This window comes from Saimiri boliviensis, chromosome 8 (genome assembly GCF_048565385.1).
Source record: "Saimiri boliviensis isolate mSaiBol1 chromosome 8, mSaiBol1.pri, whole genome shotgun sequence".
Classification (NCBI taxonomy): domain Eukaryota; kingdom Metazoa; phylum Chordata; class Mammalia; order Primates; family Cebidae; genus Saimiri; species Saimiri boliviensis.
Window position 1 is genome coordinate 28,835,700 of NC_133456.1, and position 24,253 is coordinate 28,859,952.

At 49.0% G+C, this 24,253-nt stretch overlaps 1 protein-coding gene across 2 annotated transcripts in view; it reads right to left on the reverse strand.

Annotated features, from left to right (window-relative positions):
* Positions 1-24,253, reverse strand: part of PDIA5 (protein disulfide isomerase family A member 5) — a 127,345-nt gene that overhangs the window by 75,232 nt on the left and 27,860 nt on the right. For both annotated transcript variants that reach the window (XM_074404235.1, XM_003941662.4), the window contains exons 4-8: positions 17,863-17,946; positions 17,561-17,606; positions 13,162-13,254; positions 9,322-9,382; positions 4,204-4,271 (exon numbers count right to left, since the gene is read on the reverse strand). In XM_074404235.1, coding sequence (XP_074260336.1) covers positions 4,204-4,271; positions 9,322-9,382; positions 13,162-13,254; positions 17,561-17,606; positions 17,863-17,946 — 352 coding nt within the window. The remainder of the gene's footprint in view (positions 1-4,203; positions 4,272-9,321; positions 9,383-13,161; positions 13,255-17,560; positions 17,607-17,862; positions 17,947-24,253) is intronic.

Below are 24,253 nucleotides of genomic sequence, written 5' to 3' on the forward strand. Positions count from 1 at the left end.
GGTCATGCATTTCCTTGAACGAGCATGACCTCATGGGGAGTCAGATGTCAATGACTGGCAAGGTTGGGAAGAGGAGGCAGATGGAGACAGGGCTTGTTCTGACCGCTGCTCTGAGACAGGGGGCAGCATGGTTGCTAATGAGAATGTCAACTAGCAGGAATAGATGGAACAGACATGATGAGTCACCAGACATCAATGACAGCAAAACAGAGGCAGCCCTAACTTTGGAAATGGCAAAGGCTGTGCATCCCTGACCTGGCATGCCTTCCTTCCTAATGATATCGTCAGGTTGAATACCTCCCAAGAATTCTGTAGAGGACGAAGATTTTTGACCCTTGCCAGAGACAGAGCCAGCCAAAAAGGCTCAAGGATGAGAGATGAAGAGGAGACAGAAAGCCCTAATCCAGCTGTGTTTCAGCAGTGGGGAGGGGGTGAGCTTTGATTTCTGGGGAATAGCGGCCCATTTCTTAGTCCCACCTCTTCTCTGTGTGTGAAAACAAAAAGCAATTGACACCTGTGGTCACTCAACCCCTCCAGCCCAGTCCCCAGTTTCTGGGGAGCTGCCTCTGCAGAGTTAGCCCTAGCCTCTAGGGGCCTTCTGTGTGGCCATGCAGTGGGTCCTTCCCCTTTATGTAGCTGGGAAAAAGATAGAACTTTCCAGAAGATGCTTTCCTAGGAAATGAAGGGGAAAATTGAATAAAACAAACCCCAAGCAATACACAAACAAAGAAATGAGTTTACACAACCCAGATGCCTTAAGCCAAGGCAGCCAACACCTGGTCACAGCTTGGCTTGCCCAGCTTCGTAGACAACACCCCTGACTTTTCTATAATGTTGAGGGAACTGGAAGAGGTAACTTTTATATTTTCTAGAACTGGGCCCAGGCAGAAGCTGGAATTCATTTTTTCTGTTTTTATAGACAGGATCTTGCTCTGTCGCCCAGAGCGTGGTGCAGTCATAGCTCACTGCAGCCTTGAACTCCTGGGCTCAAGTTGTCCTTCCACCTAAGCCTCCCAAGCAGCTAGGACTGACTACAGGCATATGCCATTGCCCCCAGCTAATTTTTAAATATTTGGTAGACAGACACAGGATCTTACTATGTTGCCCAGGCTGGTCTCTAGCTCCTGGCCTCAAGTGATCCTCCCGCCTTGGTCTCCCAAAGCACTGGGAATACAGGTATAATCTACCATGCCCTGCCAGAAACTAGTAATTTTTTTTTTTTTTTGAGATGGAGTTTTGCTCTTGTTACCCAGGCTGGAGTGCAATGGCACGATCTCGGCTCACCACAACCTCTGACTCCTGAGTTCAAGCAATTCTCCTACCTCAGCCTCCTGAGTAGCTAGGACTACAGGCACGCACTACCATGCCCAGCTAATTTTTGTATCTTTAGTAGAGACAGGGTTTCACCTTGTTCACCAGGATGGTCTCGATCTCTTGACCTCGTGATCCACCCATCTCGGCCTCCCAAAGTGCTGGGATTACAGGCGTGAGCCACTGTGCCCAGCCTCAGAAACTAGTATTCTTAACACGAGTGGTCTTTGGGGTTAACCTTTTAACCTGTCCTATAAATGTCCTTCCCACTATGCTTCTGTACTTAATAACAAATGCTCGGAATTCCTTTAAAAGGAAGGAATATTACTCTTAATACAGAGCTTAAAATAAAACATACCCAGGAGTGATAAGCCACAAGCCTATTCATTCATCAGCATATACCGGGTATCTACTGTGAGCTTGGCCCTGTGGTATGTGCTAAAGAAACAGACATGAACACAGCTCCTATACCCAAGAAACTCACAATATCATAATTAATACCAAGTGGTAAACAAAGTGATCTGGAACAAAAGCAAAGATGAACATATCTGGCTGTGCGTGGTAGGGACAAGCTCTGTGACAGCGTGGGAGGAGGCTTGGATGGATACTGAGTTTGGCAGTGGACGCATCGTTGACTGAGAATGGCTCACAAGAAGTATGAGACTAGCATCAAGCCCTTTTGAGATCGGCATCAAGTCCTCTTCTGCTTCAGTGGGTTTGGCCAGGATAACATGTGATCTGATTTGAGGCTAAGCTGTTTACCTTCCACAGTAAAGAATTCGAGAAGTTGAGCTGAGCAGCTTTCCAAGTGTATGCAGGTACAGGCAGAGAGAACACTGTGGGTAATTAAGTCTTTTCTCCAGGCTAAATAATCTTAAAATATGGTCTCTATTGAGGTCCCAATAATTTGAAGTGAAACTTCCCTGGAGTGATGTATGTGTGCCCCAAGGCCAAACGTCTCCGGGCAAGTTGCTAAAAATTCATTGGCGAGAAGCAAGTATCTCAGTGTTACCCCAGAATGAGGTCAGAAGAGAAAGCACTGTTTCTCTGCAGCCCCATCTTGCAGCTGGCAAGCGGGGCCGTCTCCATGCCAGGTGCTGCCACTTCAACTTTTTAAGTTGACTTTGAGCTAATCACCACTTAATTTGATCCACAAAGATCATGATGCAGTTTCAGGACCTCAGATCTCCCCTAATGGGACTTTAGCCACACCACTGAGATGGCTCCTCTCGATAACCTTTCATGAAAGATATATGGATTTTTCCACACTCCCTAGAGGAGCCAGCAGCTGTTTTCATGTTGCCATCAAAACCAGACACTTCTGCTACAGGGTAAGTGCAAAAATGGACAAACAGATATCTGAAAGAATTAGAAGCAGGATCCCAAAGAGGTACTTGCACACCCATGTTCATTGCAGCATTATTCACAACAGCCAAGAAAGCTGGAAGCAACTCATCAACAGATGAGTGTATAAAGAAAATGGGATGGTAGGTACATACAACAGAATATAATTCAGTGCTAAAAAAAGAAGGAAATCCTATGACACGCTACATGGATGAACCTTGAGAATATGATGCTAAGCAAAATAAGCCAGTCACAGAAAGGCAAATACTATAGATCCCACTCATATGAGTACTTAAAATAGTCAAAAATCATAGAAATAGGCCAGGCCAGATAGCATACACCTGAAGTCTCAGCCACTCAGGAGGCTAAGACAGGAGGATTGCTTAAGCCAGGAGTTCATATCCAACCTGGGCAACATAGTGAGACCCTGTCTCTAAAACAGACAAACTATGTATATAAACATAGACACACACATAGAAACAGAACGTTGAAAGGCAGTTTACCAAGGGCAGGGGTGAGGTGGGAAGGCAGAATTCGTATTTAGTGGATATAGAATTTCTGTTTTGGAAAATGAAAAAGTTCTAGAGAAAGGTTGCACAACAATGTAAATATACTTAATGACACTGAACTGTACATTTAGAAATGGCTAAGATGGTCAATGTAATGTTACATGTTTTTTACCACAATGAAAAAATAATAGACACATGGCAGAGAACCAAAAAGCCTGGCAGGGTGGAGGAACACTGAGGTAGCAGGGAGCATTTGGTGACCGACTTTTGGCCGTTCTGGGTAAAGTCTGATCCCCTCCCTGCTCTCTTCTCCCCCTGAACACTCCAGGTTTCCCTCCTACCTCTCCGCCCCATCCCAGCTGCTCCTACTTCTCTGAAGGCCCATTTCCTTAGTGGCTTCTCTTTCTCCTCCTGTTCCCTAGAGGGAGGCATCCCTAGAACACACGTGTCTCCAATCTGCCTCTTCTTCCCTACACTCCCTCCTGGAAGAATGCCTGAATTTCCAGGTCTCTCACTCCCATCCAGATCTACTTCCTCCGACTCTGGTTTCCACCATTCTACCCGCCCTACAGGAACCACAGAGCCTGGGAAGCCTGGATAAGGCGCTGCCTGTGTGAGCCCGCTTTATGCTTCTGGTCCACCCCTAAGGTCATCGCACCCTCTTCTTTGCCACTGGGCTCCACAGCAGCTGCCTCAGCTCACTTGGAGCCCAGGTCTCAAAATTCTGGATCCACGATGTTCTGACTTTGGTCCCTGGCTCCCTGACAATGCCACATGTGCATCTTGCTGGTGTCCTATTTCATCACTGGCCTTTGGCAGGTGTCAAACTCTCCCGGTCCCAGCAACTTGGCAGAGTTCTCAACCTTCACAGAGAACAGGCTTCTGAGCTTCATGCAAGGCTTCGATTCAGCAAGGGCCCAGACAGCAGGGTCAATCATCCTCACCATCTCAAAACCTGCCCCCTACCCCCGACGCAGCACCCTTCCCCTGCCAAGTCCAAGAGTGGCCCAGCCCTGCTGGACAATGGCGCCTCACTTACAGCGCGGCCTCGTAGCTGAGTCGCAGCCTTCTGGAAGTGTGGCATCATCCTCTTGCACATGCTGCACCCTGGTCACAGGCAGGAGAGAGACCACATCTAGTTACGGGGATGGCGGGGCCCTCGCACCCTGCCCTGCCTCCCCATGGCCATCCTCTACCCAACAAGCACTTATTCAGCCTTGAGAAGCTCAGGACCATTCTAGATCCCAGGTACACAAAAGGAACAGGAGGCGGGAGTCCCAGCCCCCAAAGGGTTTACAGTCTCGGTGGCGCAAAACAAGGCACTGCCCAGCAGCCACTCATAAACGATGGACTGAAGAAACAAGCATGACACCAAGGGAGAAGAGCAGAGTCCAGAGTACTGATAATGAGCTCAAAAGAAATTCAGAAACCCAGTACAGGTGTCAAGACAGCAATTGCTGCCCGCACAGTGAAAAGCGCCCCTGACTGCCCAGGAAAGGCCTGCAAATGAGCCAGAGTCAAATGCCATTATGAAAAAAAATGTGTGACCATGAATACAATCACTTTTGGTATTTCCAGGCCTCCTTTCTCTTTCATTAACAATGATAATTAAGCAATGACCAGAGGCAGGCTGAGCGTGAACAGCACCGGCTCTGGCCCGTGGGATGAGTGACAGACCAGGACTCTGGATGCCACACGGGCTCTGATCTTCACGCAACTTGCTGAAGGCCTTGAGAAGTCACGTCCTCTTCCTGGGCTGTTTCTTCTGGCAGATGAGGGGGGCTGAACCACACAACCTCAGGCCCCTTCCAGCTCTGACAGCAGAGGATTCTGTCTGAGATGGCCTTGGATCAGCCCTCCAGGGCTCTGTGGCACACCATGGTCACACCCCTCTCCTGGTGGTGAAGACCCCCAGCCTTGGTTGGGGGTCTTGAACTCCTGGGTTCACTGTGAAGCCATAGTGGATGTTTGGGACCCAGACTTCCTAGTCGGGGACTCCACAGAGTGACCTTAAACTCCTTCCCTTAAACCAGAGCAGACTACGTTTCAGTACTGATCTCGCGGGACAGGAGCAGTTTCCTCTGCTACAAAACAGAGTTTAAGATGCATCTGAAGACCATAGGAACCAAAGCTGCCTGGAACCATGTGTCAGGTTGGTTCTCATCTCAGCCTGGCATAGTGGGCACAGGGGCCACGTGGCGAAAGGCAATCCAGCTCCAATCCATGCTTAGCTGACACCTAGGCAGGATATGAAGCCAGAAGGCCAACATTTCTGCTGGGCCACCAGAATCTCCCCAGCACCAGGCCTATTTGGCCATGAGTCTCCCAAAGTGCCCGGCAGCCCCCTCCTGACATTCCTGTTTAACAGATGGACTCACACACAACCCAGTACGTGATCCCTGGGCTTAAGTTCTGCCATCGGTCCTGGCAGGAGAGAAGGGGCTGTTTTGAGGCCAGCCTGCAGTGTGAGCCCGCTGCACCTGCCCTCAGAAGATAAGAGGTGCCTTTCCTTGGGACCTGCCACCAAAAGGTGAACACCACCAGGGGCATAAAAAAAGGAATGACACTTGTCAGGGGCATTGTCCTCACTGTGGGGATTCAGAGAGAAGAGAGTAGAGCAGGAACAATGCTCCAGGGGGAGGTCACGGGTAGAAAATAGGAGGCTGCAGGTGGCGCAGAAGAAGGAGCTCAGCTCTGGGAAGAACAAGACCGAGACCGAGGTCTGCATCTCGCCATGATCCCCGTTGCCTGGGTGATCCTGGGCAAGTGCCCTGGGCTCTCCAAGCCTCGGCTTCCCTAACTGTGCAGTGGGAATAGGTACCCCGCAGGTGTGGACAGAGCCGGGGAACATTCAGTGCCTGCAGAAACATCTTAGTTCAACACCAGGCCTGAGAGCATGCTTCCCCGTCCGTGGTGGGGGAAACACTTCCACAGAGGGAAGAGAATGTCACTCCATCCCCAGGAGGGAAAATAAGGGGGGACACTTGCAGCCTCTCACTCATTCTTCACTCAGTGACTTGAGTCTGACACCCGCTGGGCCATATTCATCTACCAAGAATCCTCAGGTGTGGCCTCTCTCTTCCTGTTCTGCCTGTTTGCAGCCTGCAGCAGCAATACACCGAAACAGGGGATGGGTCGGCCAGCTGTCCCTGAGGGCAGGGCCACCAGCACTGGGCGGAGAAATTATTGGCTGGGGGGAGAAGTGACAGAGAAGGAGCAGGAAACCATAGGCCAAGCCAGTTTCCAATTTAACTTTACCAAAAATAGGGCTGGCCCTGTGATTTCTGAGTTCATCTTCCAGCTGATATCACTGGGAGGCAGGGGGAGAAGTAAGACTAATTATCACTCTCAAACCCCAAAAGTCAGAGTAGTCAACCTTTTTATTTTCTCATTAATTCAGTGAGCAAACATCTCCCGAATAAAGCAGTAGATCCTGGGGAGCCAGGTTCCTTGTCACCGCCAAAGGTTCCCACTGCCTTTGGGACCATTCACCCCATATGTGACCAAAGGGTCACAGAGTCCTAACAGACGTCCCAGTAGGGAACTGCTGGGTATCCCAAGAATCAGCTGAATTAAGATGCCACCATGGCATGATTAGACTAGAGTGCCAAAAGCACAAGTTTGTTTCATGTTTTAAAACACCATATACACGTACATAATCAAAAAAAAGAGTCCTGAGTTCCTCGACCCCTGGGAGTCCAACTGATCTGACCCTCCACCAAAAGTTTAACTTAACCTCCGAGTTTTCTCCTCCCTCCCCTACCACCAGTAAGCTTTGTGAGGTACTAACTTCCCTGCCCCAGCTTTCTCGTCTATAAAGATAACTGCTCACATGTCTGTTGTGCAGAGTGGGACGAGCACACTGCCACACAGCCTGGATGCAGGGCGGGGAGAGGGCACAGAACACAGGTGCAACGCTCCAGCGCACTACTTATAAATAACTAGAGACCTGCCTGGTTACACCTGGATCCTGTCTTGTGGCACTCCATTTTATAGCTTCATTTAAACAATGTATTGAGTCCTGAAGGGCTTTAAGATACACCAAACAAGGCCCATCCTCTAGGGGCTATGTGGGCAGGATAATTACTAAAGCAATTCACAGCTGAGTACTTAATAATATTCCTCCAAGAAGAAACAAAAAGGGGTGAAACCAACTAATGAACATTAATAAAGAGGAGGAGTGAGGGTAAAGTAGCTACCATTCAGGTCAGAGCTGGATCTACAGCAAGTGAGGCACCAGGGCCTCCTCCCAAAGACGAGCACAGCCCTGGGGGCAGCAAGGAGGCCTGGGGAGGAGGCTGGAGCTGGAAAACTCCCAGCAATCAAAACAGGAGTGGGGGTCCGGGTGTGGTGGCTCACGCCTGTAATCCTAGCACTTTTGGAGGCCGAGGGGGATAGATCACCTGATGTCAGAAGTTTTAAACCAGCCTGGCCAACATGGTGAAACCCCATCTCTACTAAAAATACAAAAATTAGCTGGGCACCTTTAGTCCCTGCTGCCTGGGAGGCTGATGCAGGAGAACTGTTTGAACCTGGGGTGCAGAGGGTTGCAGTATGCTGAGATGGCATCACTGTACTCCAGCAGCCTGGGTGGCAGAGCAAGACTGTCACAAAAAACAAACAAACAAACAAACAAACAAAAAAATACCAGGGCTGGGGAAAGTCTGCTGTCATGGCAAATAAGCTACTGGATCAAGTCAGGCAGAACCACCAGAGCACCACAGAAGGGCATCCGGCTGAGGGGGTGGGGGCATCATCCCCAGGGTGCAGACAGAGCCAGACTTTACCTAAAGAACTTCTCAGGAAGTGGGATTCAAGATGGGCTTTCATGAGCAAACAGAACTCTGGTTTGCTACGACAAACCAGAGCCTATGACATCCTCCTGAGCCACACACACCTGGGCACACCTGCTTGCATCATGTACAGCCCCTCTGTCACTCCAGCCTTCAGGGAGACACTGACATCGCTGCTTCGTGAAGGACAGATGCAGTTCCCCGAGGCGCAGCACAAAGGGCCTTGCCAGGCTCAAATCCAGGGTTATTTTCAATTTGTTGGTTGGGAACCCATTAGACTGTGGAGGTGCCCAGACAGTGAGTATTTGAGGCTTTGCACGCCACACTGTCTCTGTCACAAGTACTGAACTCTGTTGCTAGCCAATGTAGAGCCATGGCTGGATCCCAATAAACTTTTACAAAACGAGGCAGCTGGCCTATGGGCCATAATTTGCTGACCCTTTGTCAGAGGGTTATGAAGCAGTAGAAATAACCGATAATTTTTAAATAAAACAGAACAGAAAATAGTGGGCATTACATCTGGTAAACAACAGATGGCAATAGTAAGGGCAAGTGTGTTCTGTGAAACTTTTGTTTCAGCTTATTTGCATATAATTTATATATACTTCTAGTACAGGGTGGCAATATAAAACATTTTAATTCTGTGAAATTCCATCAAAAAGTTTGAAAACCACTGCTGTGATCCAGTCCCTTCTCTTACAGATGGAGAAACTGAGGCCTAGCGAGGCGAAGGGCTTGGCCAAGCTCACCCGACTCACTGGTGGCACAGCTGGGATTCGAACCCATGTGTTTGGGCTGTCATCTCAAAGATCTTCCTGCTATCTCCCACATCCCCCTGCCTCATACAGGGACTAAACCCAAATCCTGGAACCCATTTCTCTCTGCTCCTGGTCCCCTGCTCCTCCCAGGTGGTACCAGCAGAGGGTGCAGGAACTAGAGCTGGACCAGCCGCTGCCCCTAGAGGTGGGCCAGGCTCTGCAGCATGATGCCATGCCTGACGGGTGGCAGGACAGCCACAGGGTGACCTGCACCAAGGCATGGCACCACCAGCAGGAAACGGGACATGGCTGGGGAAGATGGAGCTGACCAGACTGGGTGGAGCTCTGGATAAAGAGGGCTGAAAAACACACATTCTAGTGGAGACAGAGTGCAGGGCAGACAGCAGGCGGGGAGGAGCCAGATGAAAAGGCAAAGACGAAGGAAAAGAGGCGCAGATGGAGAGATGAGAGTCAATGTTCTAAGCGAGGGACCCGGGCCAGTCCCCCACAACCCCCGCCCCCGCCCCACCCACAACCCCTACCCACCTCCCCGCCCACAAAGAGATTAAAAAAACAGCTCTGGCCCAAGGGAGAAAGTTCACTCACAGGGGGCATAAAACATGACCAGAAGCGGCTTCTCGTCCTTCTTCAAGAGCCGTCTGAAGTCCTGAGGCACAAAAAGAGAATACCAGCAGCTCACACACAGCACAACAACAGGATGAGACCCCTTCCCTGCCCCTGCTGCATCCAGAAGGGTGGGGACGGGGAGAGGAGCAGGAGTGGGCACTTCAGAAAGCACAGGCTGGCGGCTGACTTGCGGGTGGGGGCCGAGCCGAGGCAGGTCAGGAGCTGGAGGAACCTCAGAGATAACGTATTCGAGACCACCCTTGCCTATTGCAGATGGGAACACTGAGGCCCCAAGCTAACGAATGGCTTTGGCCACCTGGCGAGAGGGAGCCGTGAGGACCAGGCTGCTGGCTTTCCTTTCAGCTCCACCTGAACAGTTCAAAGACGGCAAAGAGCGGTTTTTGTTCCATGACGCTGTCAAAGAGGCTGCCCCTTCTGTGACTTACGCAGCGGTTTTGTTGTGGGGCGGGTGGCTGTTTTCATGTGTGCCCGGCTTGGCCAGATGGGGATCTGCTCATTGTGGGAAGAGGGGTTAACCCATACCGGCTAATCTCTTGCTAATCTCTTCCCATGCTCCAGCTCTGCCACCACCATCCTGGCCCCCAGGAGTCCACAGAGCACACAGGGCAGAGGAGGGGGGCTGCTCCACCCTCCAGGGGGTTACAGGCAAAATGGATTTGTTAAACCCTTAGAACAGTGCCAGGCATGTTATTAAGCAGTACATAATGATTTGTTAGCTGCACACAATAAAGGCAAAAAGACAAATGGCCACACAGTGCTCATGTAGACTTCAGTGTGTGGGCAGGGTGGAGAGACTTTGCTTCCAACGAGAGCCAATGATGGACGGGAAAAAGCAACTCTATCAAGGACTGCAATGATGGATGGGGAAAAGCAACTCTATCGAGGACTGCAGTGAAGCACGATGATAAAGCATATTTTTATTAAGCTGCTCAACCACTTTTCAGAGAAGTAAATGAGAGGGTTTTCTCTTTTGAATAATAAGGAAAATAAGAAAATTTCAAAATGCAGCTTTCTGGCAGGAAGAAGGCATTAGGTACATAAATGATGGCACATCCCGCACAATGGGATACCACTGCATCATTAAAACTGAAGAAGAAGGTGTTTAATGTCACAATCAGATGTGCACGGTGCACTGTGGGGGTGGGAAGCAAGTTACAAAACAGCATATAAAATACAATGACATCTTTGTGAGTAAAAACATAATGTACATATTACCTTGAAAACCTGGAGATTACAAAAATGTCAGCAGGCATCTCTCTCAATGAAAAGGTGTGGGGTGATTTGGTTTTTTTCTTTATGCTAAAGATGTATTTTCTAAATTTTCAACAATGAATGTGCATTAACTTAAAATTTTTCAGTTAAAAAAAAAGATTAAATTTTGTGGATATCCAAAACATTTTAGAATAAATTCTGGAAAAGTTTACCCTTGTTTACATAACTAGAGGGTTAAGGCACTAATTTTCAAACAAAATTAGTAAACAAGATATTTACCCTAACTAGGGGTACAGGATGCAAACAGTTCTAAAATTATCTTTTGAGATTTCTGGAGATATAAGCTAGTAAAAGATCTGAGAAGAGAAGATTTTATTGAGCCTACAGCAATTTGGTTTCATATCTTGAGTAATAACAGATATTACATTCAAAGATGCATAATAACAGATATTATATTCAAAGATTAATTACCTTCACAAAGTATGAAATTCCAAGCCTACAAATTGAATCAGCAATTCAAACTTGAATTTGGAACTTTTCATTATTTATGTGGACATTCTATTAGCAGAAAAGCAGCTATACCTCTTACTTCCATAGGAGAGAAAAGAGCACAAATCAGGATGAGAGGATTCCCTACAGGTATGAAAGAACTATTTCTGCTTAATATTCCTGCAGTTACAGAAGAACAACCTTAGGAAGTTCAGGACATGGTATTTGGGGAGGAAGGTGCCAGGCAATCACTTTCCAGAGAAGCTGTAAACATTCATTATCACAGGAGCAGCACTCTGTTTAGGCTGTTTGTATTTCCATGGCTCTTGGTACATGTGCCACTTTTAAAAGACTTTCTTGAGGCTAGATGCAGTGGCTTACACCTGTAATACCAATATTTTGGGAGGCGGAGGCAGGTGGATCACTTGAAGTCAGGAGTTCCAGACCAGCCTGGCCAACATGGTGAAACCTCATCTCTACTAAATTACAAAAATTAACTGGGCATGGTGGCACATGCCTGTGATCTCAGCTACTTGGGAGGCCATGGTAAGAGAATCACTTGAACTCCAGAGGCAAAGGCTGAGGCGAGCCAAGACTGTGCCACTGCACTCCAGCCTAAGCAACAGAGTGAGACTCTGTCTCCAAAATAAATAAATAAATAAAAAGACATATTCAAGATGACAATACTGGCTCTTTCTATCCCAGAGAATGTTGTGCCCAGCCCTTAATTTGAATCACCACTGATCCACTTGGTTGGCCCACAATGATTACACATTTTATCTTTCTCCAGAAAGTTAAAAAAAAGCCATCATTTTCTTTTAGGTTAACAAGCATTAAGAGTACAGTCAATTGGCCAGTTACAGAGGCTCATGCTTGTAATCTCGGCACTTTGGGAGGCTGAGGCAGGAGGATTGCTTGAGGTCAGGAGTTCAAGACCAGCTTGGGCAACACAGTGACAGCCCATCACTACAAAAAATTTAAAAACTAGCCGGGCATGGTGGCATGCGCCTGTAGTCCCACTTACTCAAGAGGCTGAAGCAGGAGGATTGCTTGAGCCCAGGAATTCAAGGTTACAGTGAGCTATGATCACACCACTGTACTCTTCCAGCCTGGGTGACCATGAGACCCTGACTCTAAAAACAAAAAAAAGAGTCAACAATTTTAAAGGAAAAGGGAGAGAAGGAAGAGAAAGACAAAACCTATGTTTTCTTTTATCGAGATAGGAATGAACCTTCTCCCTCCAACTACAAAAAGCACTGCTTGCCTCCCAGACCATCTGAACCATTGTAGAGAAGTTCTTGCCCATCCTAAGTGAAGGCATCATACAAACATGGATGCACATGGCTAAAGATGCACATTCAGGTCAGGTGGGCAGGCTGTGGATGGAGGGGCAATGTGTGTCACAGCTTTTGCACTCTTCATTATTTTAGAGATGGGGTCTTGCTATGTTGACCAGGCTACCCTTGAACTCCTGGGCTCAAGCAATCCTCCTGCCTCAGCTCCAAGTAGCTAGGACCACAGGCACGTGCCACCCACAGCAACCAGTGTGTCATAACTTTTGTTAAATACTCAAGAACTAATAAAGACTATCGTCTACCTCCACCACTGGTCAAATTTGGAACTCAAAGCATAAGAGGGTAGATAATTGGTTCAAAGCTATAGAATGATCCAGAGTTGCAGAGATCTGCCTCAAGTCTCTGGAATCTAACCCAAATCTCTAAGATTATTCTTTAAAAAAACAAAAACAAAAACAAAAAACAAGATGTAAAGCCAATCCTAGCAACCTCTGGATTACATAATAGAGAAAGAACACTTAAATCTATATGCACCTATGGAAAATCTAAACATATTCAAATACATTAAATAAGGAAGGTGAAGAATGGAGAAAATTCTCAGGCAACTTGTGATCTCTGCTGGTTACAACATGGAGCTGGGAAGGGGAATCAAATATTACGGTCCTGGCCTAGCTTCCCTGGAGGAAAGTCCAAGTGATCCTGGAATATTCCCATTTCTCAGTTGGTTGGGCTTCTCTCCTTGGGAGGCCCTGGTACCAGGAAAGCTTCCAGCATCCATGAGAACTGATAGGGAATACATTACCTTTTCACTGTCAATGTGGACAACATCTTTGGCTCCAGGATCTTCCTCCCACAGTGGAGGCCCTTTGGGATCCTTCAAAAAGGCCACTATGGACTGACAAAAGAAAGAGAAAATGCATTTTAGCCCTGAAAAGAGGGAGGTGGTGGAATCAGGGATCTTCCTGCTTCCCTGCCTGGAGACCTGGGCACACCAGGTGCTGGGCTCAGGATGCATGTAGCATAAGCCTGGAGACTGTGCTATTTCCACTGTCCATTGACATCATGGCTAAGTGCCCCAAAAATGTGCCTCCACCACTCCCACCAGGCTTTTCCAATCACAAGACACCTTGCTCACTCCAGTCAGGTGATCCATACCTACCATGCATCTTCATGGACAGAAAAGAGAAAATTTGAGACAATGAGTTGGCTTATTCAAACCAACTGATGCTTCTACTAAAGAGACACACTGATGCTTCTACTAAACCTCATCTCCTCCAAGAAGTCCTTCTGACTAATGGAATAATGGTCTTAGTCTTGTCCAAAGGAGACATTTCCACACACCTGCAGCCACTAAAACTGTCATCTCATAAGCAGATAATCACACACTTACAACCTGCTTGGTATTTCATGATCTAAAGTGGTTTTCATTGGATTAAATCCTGATTATCCTCTGCTGTATATGAATGAGCGCGGTCCAGGCTGGGAAGCCCCCAGGGCAGGCAGGGTGGTCACCAATGTGGCCTCATGCTTGTTGCTGTACTTCTCTTCCTGAGGGCCCCTCTTCTGGACTGCCTGGATTGAAGATCTGAGAAAGTCCTTACAAATAAAGGGCTTTGCTGGCCTTTGTTGTGTACAATGACTCAAACCTCCACTCGCTTTGGGGAAGATGCACAGGGGCAGAGAAGAAAGGCACTGTCCTTCCACCCTCATCCGTACTCCCTGCCAGTCTCACTGGTCCAGGGCAGAAGCAACACTCCCTTTCCCCTCAGTGACTCTGAGAGACGGTGCTCAAAGTCTGTGAGAGCCAGGAACAGGCACCAGATCCCAGCCAGACTGTTACTTCTGTCCACTTTGACCACGCTCCAGTGAGCAGATGCTGAACTGAGTGAGTGCGTGTGCGTGTGTATGTGTGTGTGTGTGTGTGTGTGTGTGTGTGTGTGTGTGTGTGTGTGTGTGTGTTGGGAGATGGGGAGGCCTGAGACAAAGAGAGACAGAGAGAGACAGAGAGAGAGAGAGAGAGAGAGTGTGTGTGTGTGTGTGTGTGTGTTGGGATATGGGAAGGGCTGAGTGTGTATGTGTGTGTGTGTGTGTGTGTGTGTGTGTGTGTGTATGTTTTGGGAAATGAGGCCTGAGAGTTTATGTGTGTGTGTGTGTGTGTGTGTGTGTGTGTGTGTGTGTGTATTTTGGAAGATAGGGAGGCCTGAGTATGTGAGTGAGTGTGTGTGTGTGTGTGTGTGTTGGGAGATGGGGAGGCCTGAGGTGAGAAAGGTAAGTACTCTTCTATAATAGTAAGGGTGTGCATTCAGCCCATCCACTGGTCACAAATAATAAGCCTTAGTAAGGCTTATTATTTCTGGAAACTCTATTTGGAAAGAACTGCTATAGGAGAACGGGAGACAGCCAAGACTTTATAGAATTTCATTCAGGTAGTGCTTCCTGCCTGTCCAAGTGGAGCTGTAAAACGCCTCCTGGCAAGAGAACAGCCATTTCTGCCACAGCAAAAGGCGGATCCACCCTTTCTCGGTCCCTTGTCAAGGCTTCGCCATGACAACATAAGGAATTATGGAAATGTCAGGGTCTTCCCAACACCCACTCTCACCCACAGCTGCAGAGGCACCTGTCCACCAAGCTATGTGAGACATAGGGGTAGCCCCCTCCGCTTGCCTGGGGTTCCAGAAATACCTGGTGCAGGTGCTCTCAACTTAGGGTGCACAAGAAACTTCAGGAGTTGGTGAAACCCCAGACTCACATGAAAACATTGACTTTGATTGCATGCACACATACTTTTTCAGGGAGAAGGTCTGTGTTCAGTAGATGTTCAGTGGGAGCAGGACCCCAGAACAAGTTAGGCACTGCTGCTCTGGGGGGCTCCTGGCCCCATGCCCGGCTCCTGGTCCCATGCCCAGCCCCTTCCCCCATCTCCACCTTGGCATCAAGAAAAAAAAAAGCAGTGGATGGGAAAGGAAAGAAATGGCCTTTTAATGTAACAACTGACATGTTCATACACACAACATTGTTTTTCAGGTGAGGATTATTCTCGTTTAAGTGAATAACCCTATCTCTAACGTTCTCTCCGAGTTGATCTAACTGGACAAGACCTCAGGAGGGGTGAAGTCTGCAGGGAGCAGCACCTGGAAGTCCACCCTCAGTTGTCCTATTCGGGGTGCTCTGAGTCTCAGGCACTGTCTGACACCACATCTGGCCTTTAGGACACCTTCACGGCTGTGATCCTGGCTCACAGCTACCAGGCCCTGAGATCATGAGCGTGTCATCTGAATTCAGACTGCCAGGTGGCACCTCTGGCTCTCACCACTTCTGTAGTAAGGATTCGGGGAGTATGTGCTAACAAGGAAAGGGCAGCTTACAGGATGTTCCTCACTTTGAGTTTCCTATTCTTCGCTAATGGGCTGAAGTAATTTAAGTCCTCACTTATCTGGCCTGTGACCTCTCTAGGTGCCATGGCACAGCAACTGTGACTAGGCTCCTGCCCAACCGTGTGGGTTGACAAACGCCACAGCCAGAACATGGGCCTGCAGGCCATGGGCCCCTCCTGTCAAGGGCTCCTCCATCTCTCTGGAGTCAGGGTCCCAGGAGAAACCCTGAATGGAAAGTTAGTCAGTCAAGCTGAAAAGGCCGAAGGCATCGGCAGTCAGGGAACCATCCTGTTACCTTCCCTCTACCCTGGAGAACTCCCGGGCCTCTGCCCCAGTCCCGCCTGGGGATGCTGGGACTAAGAGTGCCCTCTCTCTCTCCATCTGAAACTGAAGACTCAGGGCCTGTGCAATGCTCAACCGCTTCTTCAGCTTGTTGATGCGGAAATCACGGGAAGGTCAAGAGAATGCCAACCTCACACGCTCAGTCCTTGTAAGAAGTGGGACGAGGCCAGGATTCTGCCTCTCCCACCCAGACACCCAGTGGCATGCTGGGGCCACCTGGCCTCCTTGCTCCTTTTCTGCTACTCCAGTTCTGAATAGCCACTAAGAACTCCCTGCTCCATAAGCCCAAGACAGATTCCTCAGAGGTCCCGGTGAAACATAAAATTATACACAACCTCCAACCACAAAACAAAACCCCAGCCCTCTTTCCATCACTGCATAAGCACTTCCCCAACCCCACCCAACTAAACCTCGTTCCTGGGGAACATGTGTTCTCTCCAACAACTTCGATTGACGTCTTAACACGGAATAAGAAGGGCTGAGCAATTCTAGTTGGAAGAACTTTCTAAGTGTCTAAGTAGGTGTTAAGATGATGAGTAATCAGGCTGGGTCCCTATATAAGGTGAACGCTGTAGCAACTTAAAAAAAGAATGAGTGTTAGTGGATAAGCAAGAAATGACCTGGAGAGATGGTGGGGAGAGACAGAAGAAGAAAGAAGGAAGGGCAGAGGGAGAGGGGCACTGACAGCTGCACAGACAGATGGACAGATAGGAAAAAATGGAAGGAGACACAGATGGAGAAAGAGGGACAGATAAAGAGACAGGAGTACAGGGTCCAACCCAGTTTGGGAAAGATGAGAGTTAGGAAGTGAGTTCAAACACATCAGGACCAAAAGAAACATATGGCTTCAGCCAACGCAGGACCAGAACGCAGAAGACAGGCTGGAGGAAGGGAATGCTGACCATGAAGGAGGAGAGTTGCAGTACAGGAGTACTAAGGGCTGGGCCAGCTGCTTTGTGATTGTAGAATCTCCTATTTCTTTTCATTTACGCTTTTCCATCTACTTTTAAACTGAATTGATAGCAGGGAACTCCTCAATGATACCCATATCTCACTTGGAAAAAGCTGCATCGGCCCAAAGGTGCCAAGCTGCCAATGTGCAATAGCCTGTGCTAACGTGGGCACTGTACGTCCATCCAGCCTAAGGGTGGACACTACCACAGAAATAGGGGGAAGGCTTTGGAGCTATAGCAAAAGGAGACTCAGGGGCCTTTGGCAGAGGGAGAGGTGACATCACCTGCCTCACTGGACAGCTGCCAATACATTCACAAATTCATCTCCAAAGCTGGGTCAATCCTATGTGTTAAGAGCTACAAACTTTTCCAGATATTCTGCTGACATATGCTCTAGAGATAAGAATCTCTCAGGTCATTTAGAAGAGCTATTTGTGCAATCTGCTCTTTCTTTTCTCAGAGAGAAAACCTGCCAGACTTTGTGCGTCCATTTAGACTCCACCTCTGCTGAGAACGAGGGAGGTAAATTTACCTTAAATGTCACAGCTCGGTTATATTCAGTATGAAATGCACCATCCCTGTCAAATGAGGAGAAAAATGTGTTAACTTTAAGAATGGTTGTGAAGATACATACCTTTGGTTTCCTGCAGCATCTTAATAAGATTCAGCTTTTGAACGCAGTTCAGGATTTTTTTTAAAAAGAAATAATTGTAAACACAGGAAGAAAACCATTCTGAAATAAAATTAATCTAACTAAAAATTGCTGTTCAGTGAAAATACCAATGAAAGCGTTCGGCACTTACTTGGAAATTGGCAATGCCCATGTGTACTTACTGGTAATGGAATAATTCGACCTTTTTATCCTTTGGGCTCAGGTCAACTTTCATCTTTTTGCACAATTTCCTGCTCTCTGCATCACTGAAAGACACAAATGTTGGGAACTGTTTATTACCTGAAGTCCTCACAGAGGTGTTGACAGCAAAATCTGCTGGTGTCCTAAGAAATAAGCCAGGTAACCTGGAATTCTCGACAGCAGATGAAGGCCTTACTATGGATGGGCTGTGAGAACTGGAGGAAGGTGACTGACTAGCAAGTAGGGGCTGATCAAGAAAGACAGAGGCCAGGCATGGTGGCTCATGCCTATAATCCCAGCACTTTGGGAGGCCGAGGCGGGTGGATCTTCTGAGGTCAGGAGTTCGAGACCAGCCTGGCCAACATGGTGAAACTCCATCCCTACTAAAAATACAAAAATTAGCTGGACGTGGTGGCATGCGCCTGTAGTCTTAGCTACTCAGGAGGCTGAGGCAGGAGAATCGCTTGAACCAAGACTGTGCCACTGCACTTCAGCTTGGGTGACAGAGAGACTCCGCCTCAAAAAAAAAAAAAAAGAAAGAAAGAAAGAAAAAGAAAAGAAAAAAAGAGAAAGAAAGAAAGAAAGAAAGAAAGAAAAGAAAGAGACAAGCAAACAGGAGCTGGTGTGTCATGACTCGTGGGTGGCAACACAGACAGATCCAGACAAAGGAAGTGCCCCGGAAGCTTAGGGGGTAGACAGCCCATGGTAATAAGAAAATAAACTCCAATTGTGGCCGCTCTTTAAATTTAACAGGCAAGTTTTTAAAAATATCGATGCCCTGGCCTTCCTCTGATTATTAATTCAGAATCTCTGTGGGGGTGGGACAAGCAAGATTTTTGTTTCTAGAGCTCTGACATAGGCCATCTACTATATACTGTCTGACCAAGGTAAGAGGGAAACATGCTACCATATTGAAGAAGTTATGAAATCTGGCCAGGTATTGACAAAAGGCAAAAGGACAGAGCAGGGCTGTGGTTTAAGAAGCCCCTCCCTTGGCATCTGGGATATTACACTCTCTTCCAATAGGAAATGCCTGTCAGGTGCCATTCCCTGTCTGCAAAGCACTTGTGTACAACCTCATCTCACCTTGGTGCCCTGCCTGTTAGAACAATGGATTTCAATATGTGGTCCCTCAACCAGTAGCACCAGCGTCATCTAGGAACCTGTTAGAAATGCAAATTAGCAGCCCCATCCCAGACCCACTAAATGAGAAACCCTGGGGATTCTTGAGCGATTTTCATTTGAACAACCTTCTAGGTGATACTGATGTGTGCTCAAGTTTAGAAACCACTCACTACATTAGACGAGCTCCTTCACTGGCTCATATGCCTCTCCCCTACCTCTACAAGGTTTGGCTCCCCTGGGCCCTACACCAGCCCCTTAGAGACCTGACCTGCTCTCACAGCTTCCCCATCCTGCTTGCACTCAGCCAGTCAGACAGCCCTGCTTATTAGTTGGGGGCCATCTCCCCAGCCCTGAAAGGACTCAGTGAGGGCGTCTCGGCTACCCAACACCCACTGGTCACCACGGACTACACAGCCGGAGTCATGTTTTGGGGAACTTTTGTTGGGACAGGTACAACGGCCACCTGAGGCAAGGAGCTGTATCTCCCAGTTGCTTACATGCCTCCTCTCCACCAACAGCCATCAGCTTCACACAGCTGTGCACCAGCCCAAAACAGATGGACTAATTAAAACACTCAGCTCGATTCTAAAACACTCATCAATGGACATGCACAAAAATGCAGGACCTCATTTTAAGTGTAAAGATGCAATGTGCAACTCAAGAAGCATGTCTTACTGGAGAGGTGTGTGAGGGTCAGAGAGGAGGAGTGTCTCCCTCCCCGCATCCTCCCCCAGGCCCAGGGGTTTCCTCTGTACTAGTTCCAGCTGTCAGGCCATCGCTGCAGCCACTGCAGCTTCCAGCCCCGGGCCTGGCAAAGAGTGGGGACTCATGAAATACATGAGGAATCCAGAGAGGAAAGGCCAATGACAGGGCAATAGGTCCTCCCCTAAGGTGGCAAGGACATTTTAGGACTGAGAGATTCCAGAGAGAAGGGGCAAGCTGGGAGTGGGCTCTCCAAATGGAGAAGGCAGCCCCGGGCATTGCTGAAAACTTTCTTATCCTAAAGCCCTCTGGGGTCCACATGGGCCTCTTCTGACAACTGCTATGACAGTTCAGATGTGCCCCCTCCCACAGGGGCTCCGTGGTGACACTGCACTGACAGGCAGGGGGTCTGTTTGAGAACAACTGCAAACGACATGCCCTTTCCCGGCTTAAGTTAATTCCCAGGACAGAGGGCTTGACTCTGATGTTCACACCACTCACTTGGCACCTTCCTCGTTGGCCTTCGTTCTGCTGTGCTCCGTTCTTTCTGTGACCACCTACTGTCCACCCAACTGCAACAACAAACAGCAGCTGGGGCAGGAGCCAAGGCTGGGATGGGATGCGTGCGGCCTCCCTCAGCACCATCACCCCCGTCCTGGCACCAGCAGCATGCGAAGGGCTTGCTCGTCAGCTCTCTGTTCACCCTGCAGTGCCTGCCTGGGTGGCTCAGACACTGCAAGGTAGCAACTGGAGGGGGGAATCCCCCCACCTGATACCCCTCTCTCTTCCATCAAGCCTGGCTGGCAGTCTCTGCCTATGACTATCACAAAGCGCAGGGAGGAAACACGGGGCTCGGTTCATTCCCATGCCAATCCCAGTCCACTCTGTGGGAAACCCCTCCACCAAAAAGTCCCACAACGACAGCCTTAGGTTCCCTGAGGGCCCAGGCTTAGGACCAAGACTCCAAACCAACTAAGTTGGCTGGTAGAGCTGGGGGCACAGGGGCACCCCTGCCTGTTCTTTAGTGTGGCCTCCAAGGTTCAGCCTGGTGTGCAGCCTTCTGCCCTCACTCCAGCTAAGTAAGCACCCCATGAGCCCTCACTGCAGAATCTGTGCCACCTCCCTTGTTAGCTTATGTAACACTCCTAAGGATTCTCTCCTCTCCCATCCCCTGCACTCTCTCTCCTCTTGAGGGGTGAGTGGGGAGGAGGCTTCCTGTCCTGTCTGAGCACATTTCTGGCAAAGACCCGAGGGCTGCTGGCTCCAGCACTCCCAAACTCCCCCTCCTGCTGTCTTCCTCTCCACGGTGCTTATCAACATAGGACCAACTTGTCCACTGCCTGCCCCATCAGAAACATGTGCTCTGTGAAGCCAAGGGCTTGGTTTTGTGCGCAGCTATCTCCCCAGAGGTACAACAGCAGCTGGCACACAGTAGGCACTCTATAAATCACCTGACTGAATGGCTGAATGGCTGAAATGAATGACATTTTCTTGCTGCTGTTGGGATGAGGCTCTGTGTTTCTGGCTTTCTGGGATCTCTGGGCTCTGTCTATTGAGCTCCAGGAATCCTGCCAGCTGACGATGCCTGACAATGTCCTCTCAACACTGCTTCCCTCCCTCCCACAGGTCTGTCTCTCAGAGAGTGTGTGTGTGTGTGTGTGTGTGTGTGTGTGTGTGTGCAAGCATGTGTGCACACACTGTGCAGCACAGAAAATAAGTATCGGAAGAGTTCAAGTAGGGGAGAAAATTACTCAAGCTCAGAGATTTAAAAGGACCTGAGTTGGGAGATTAAATACAATTAATCGATCTACCGACTGTCTCCCTCCCCCAACTAATCACTGAAGTTCTAGGGGAGAAAGGAGACAAAGGAGTGAGCAGGGAAACAAGATGCTTTGCTAGAACTGAGAAACTGAGGGGGATGGAGAACACCACCAAGGGTCATGGAGAAGGGGCTGGCAGTGCAAAGACCTGAGGGTCCTGCCACTCACCTGGCCCCTATACTGTAGGAACCAGCCATCTCTCTGCCCATTTACTCACCACTGTTCCAAGGAATGAGGCATCAAGGTCACCGATCTGCTCCATCCCATCCCTCCCCACCTCGCTTGGCTCTCTTCCACAGAGAATGTAGAAGGAAATATGGCAGAGGCCTGTACACACTTCCCTCCACACCCCAACCCAGACGGACGCATGCACATGGGTGTTTTTGTCTGAATCTACCATGGGACAGCTGGCTGCTGGTCGGGAGTGGCTGCAGGTACACGGTGCAGTACTGGATTTATTGGATTTTCCTGTGCAGTAATAATTATCCAAGAGACTGGAGACATACTCCTGGGAGTCGAACCCAGGGATCAAAGTGGGGGTGTGAGCAGGAAGAGAGTAAACAAGGTCTGGAAGCCAGCAGGGTCGGGGGTGGGGCTCTGAGGGTGGGGCTTCACGAGTCCAGCCTAAGCACCATGGCCAGCTAGAACGACACTTCAACATCTGGCTCTGCCGTTAGCGACCTCTGGCAGGACCCTTAGTTTCCTGAGCTGCAAAATGCAGGAGTTGTCCACGTAAGCTGAATGGAGCTTGATTTCTCTATGGGGTCAAGTAAGACTAAATAAAGCATCGAGACAGGCTGCCTTATATCCTGACACATGAACCAGGAGCCAGAACCTGAGGCAAAAGAGGGAGACAAGAACCCTCTGAACCCGTCATCTCTCTCCTCACCTCCCAACCGGATCCTCAGTCAGCCACAGTTGGGGTTCTTATGTCCACAGCAGACCATGTTCAGCCCCTCCGGGTGTAGTAGGAAGGAGGCTACACTGAAAACCAGAAGGAGCTTCTACCTGTCTTGGCATTAACTTTATGCCCATGGCTACCCCAGCCTCTCTAGCTCCATTTCCCCATCAAAGAAGGGGTCACTCTCTTCCTCCCATTGGCCAGGTCTAACACGGCAGGATTCTGAGCAGGTGGACCTGTGATCCCCTGGGGACAGGTAAAAGAAAATTAGAAAGCACCCTCACTTCAAAGACACGAAGAAAATGGGGGGTGAGTGCTGAGCAAGAAATCCTGAGTGACTGCTTGATGCCAAGTACCAAGGACAATGTGAAAGAACGTGGCTGGAGAATACGAGGTGGGAGGCATGAGAGGGAAGTCCTGAAAGAGCCGAGCCTTGAACTTGGACAGGCCTTGGTGGTCACGTAGCCCGCTCTGAAGGAAAGACTCTCTACAACAGGGTTCCTTCTCCCCGATCTGGCTGGTCCCCTTGGTACCTGCCTCAAGAAGGTACATCACAGGGTTTGGATTGCACAGCACAGTTAGTAAGAGTGGTGGAAAACAGGGAGAAGAAGATGGTTCCTCTGCAGACATGCAAGGTGCCTCCCCTCCACTGCCCTCCCAGCCCGGCAATTCTAAGGCTCTGCTCCTCAAGGGGCCATGTCACTCCATCGAGTGCATGGTGGGGTGCTGGAAGGCATCTGAAGCCACAAGACACAGCACTTCTTCTGGGAGTCTGTTTTACCCCATGGTAAGGAATGTTGAACATGCTTAGGAGCAAATACTAAATTCAGATAGTTTTTAGGAGAAAACATAAGTCTTTAAAATATGTTATGCCTACCCTGGCAGGCCCCCAGTCTTGCATCTGGGAAGCCGTCACCACTCCAGAGAAATCAAGCAGATGGGGAGGAGAGCAGGGAGGAAAGCAAATGTGGTTAAGCAATGACCTGAAGCCCTGAGGAAAAGAAAGTAGCAAGCACCTGATAGGACAGCCTTGCCCCCTGCGAGACACAGCCTCAGGAATTAGCATAACAGGCACAGCTCCTCCCTGGCTCCAGCTCAACTTCCCAGACAGCAGCACTCCATGCCAAGCCCAAGCCCCAGCGCCCAGCTGGCAGAGCACGAGGGGAATACCAACTCCTGCACACAACCCACTTAACAGCCGGACAACCACCACCAGCCAGACTGAGCGTGGCTGTTGAGGTCTGAGCCAGGAGTGGAGTGAGGAAGGAAAGCTGACAAAACCCTGGACAGAAGCCAGACACCCTTGAGACACCCCAGAGCAACAAGTTACAGGGCGTGGGACCAGGGAGAAAACCAGTGGAGAAGTGTTTGTGTGTTCCTGCAGGTGCACATGGAGGAATAGGGAGGAAAGAGCCAGAAAAGCAAAATATTTTTTAAAAAGGAAAAGAAATATCAATATAAAAAGGAAAGAGGAGAAAAGAGGCCAAAAGAAGGACAAGCCAGGCACAGTGACACATACCTGTAATCCCAGCACTTTGGGAAGCCAAGGCAGGTGAATTACTTGAGCCCAGGAGTTCAAGACCAGCCTGAGCAATGTGGCAAAACCTGGCCTTTACAAAAAAAAATACAAAACTTAGCTGGGTGTGGTGGTATGTGCCTGTGGTCTCAGCTACTGGGGAGGCTGAGCTGGGAGGATGGCTTCAGCCCCGGAGGCTGAGTCTGCATGAAATGAGATTGTGATACTACACGGCAGCCTGGGCAACAGCGTGAGACCCTGTCTCAAAAACAAGAGTGGGGCGGGGCAGAAGCAGGGAGCGGCGGGGA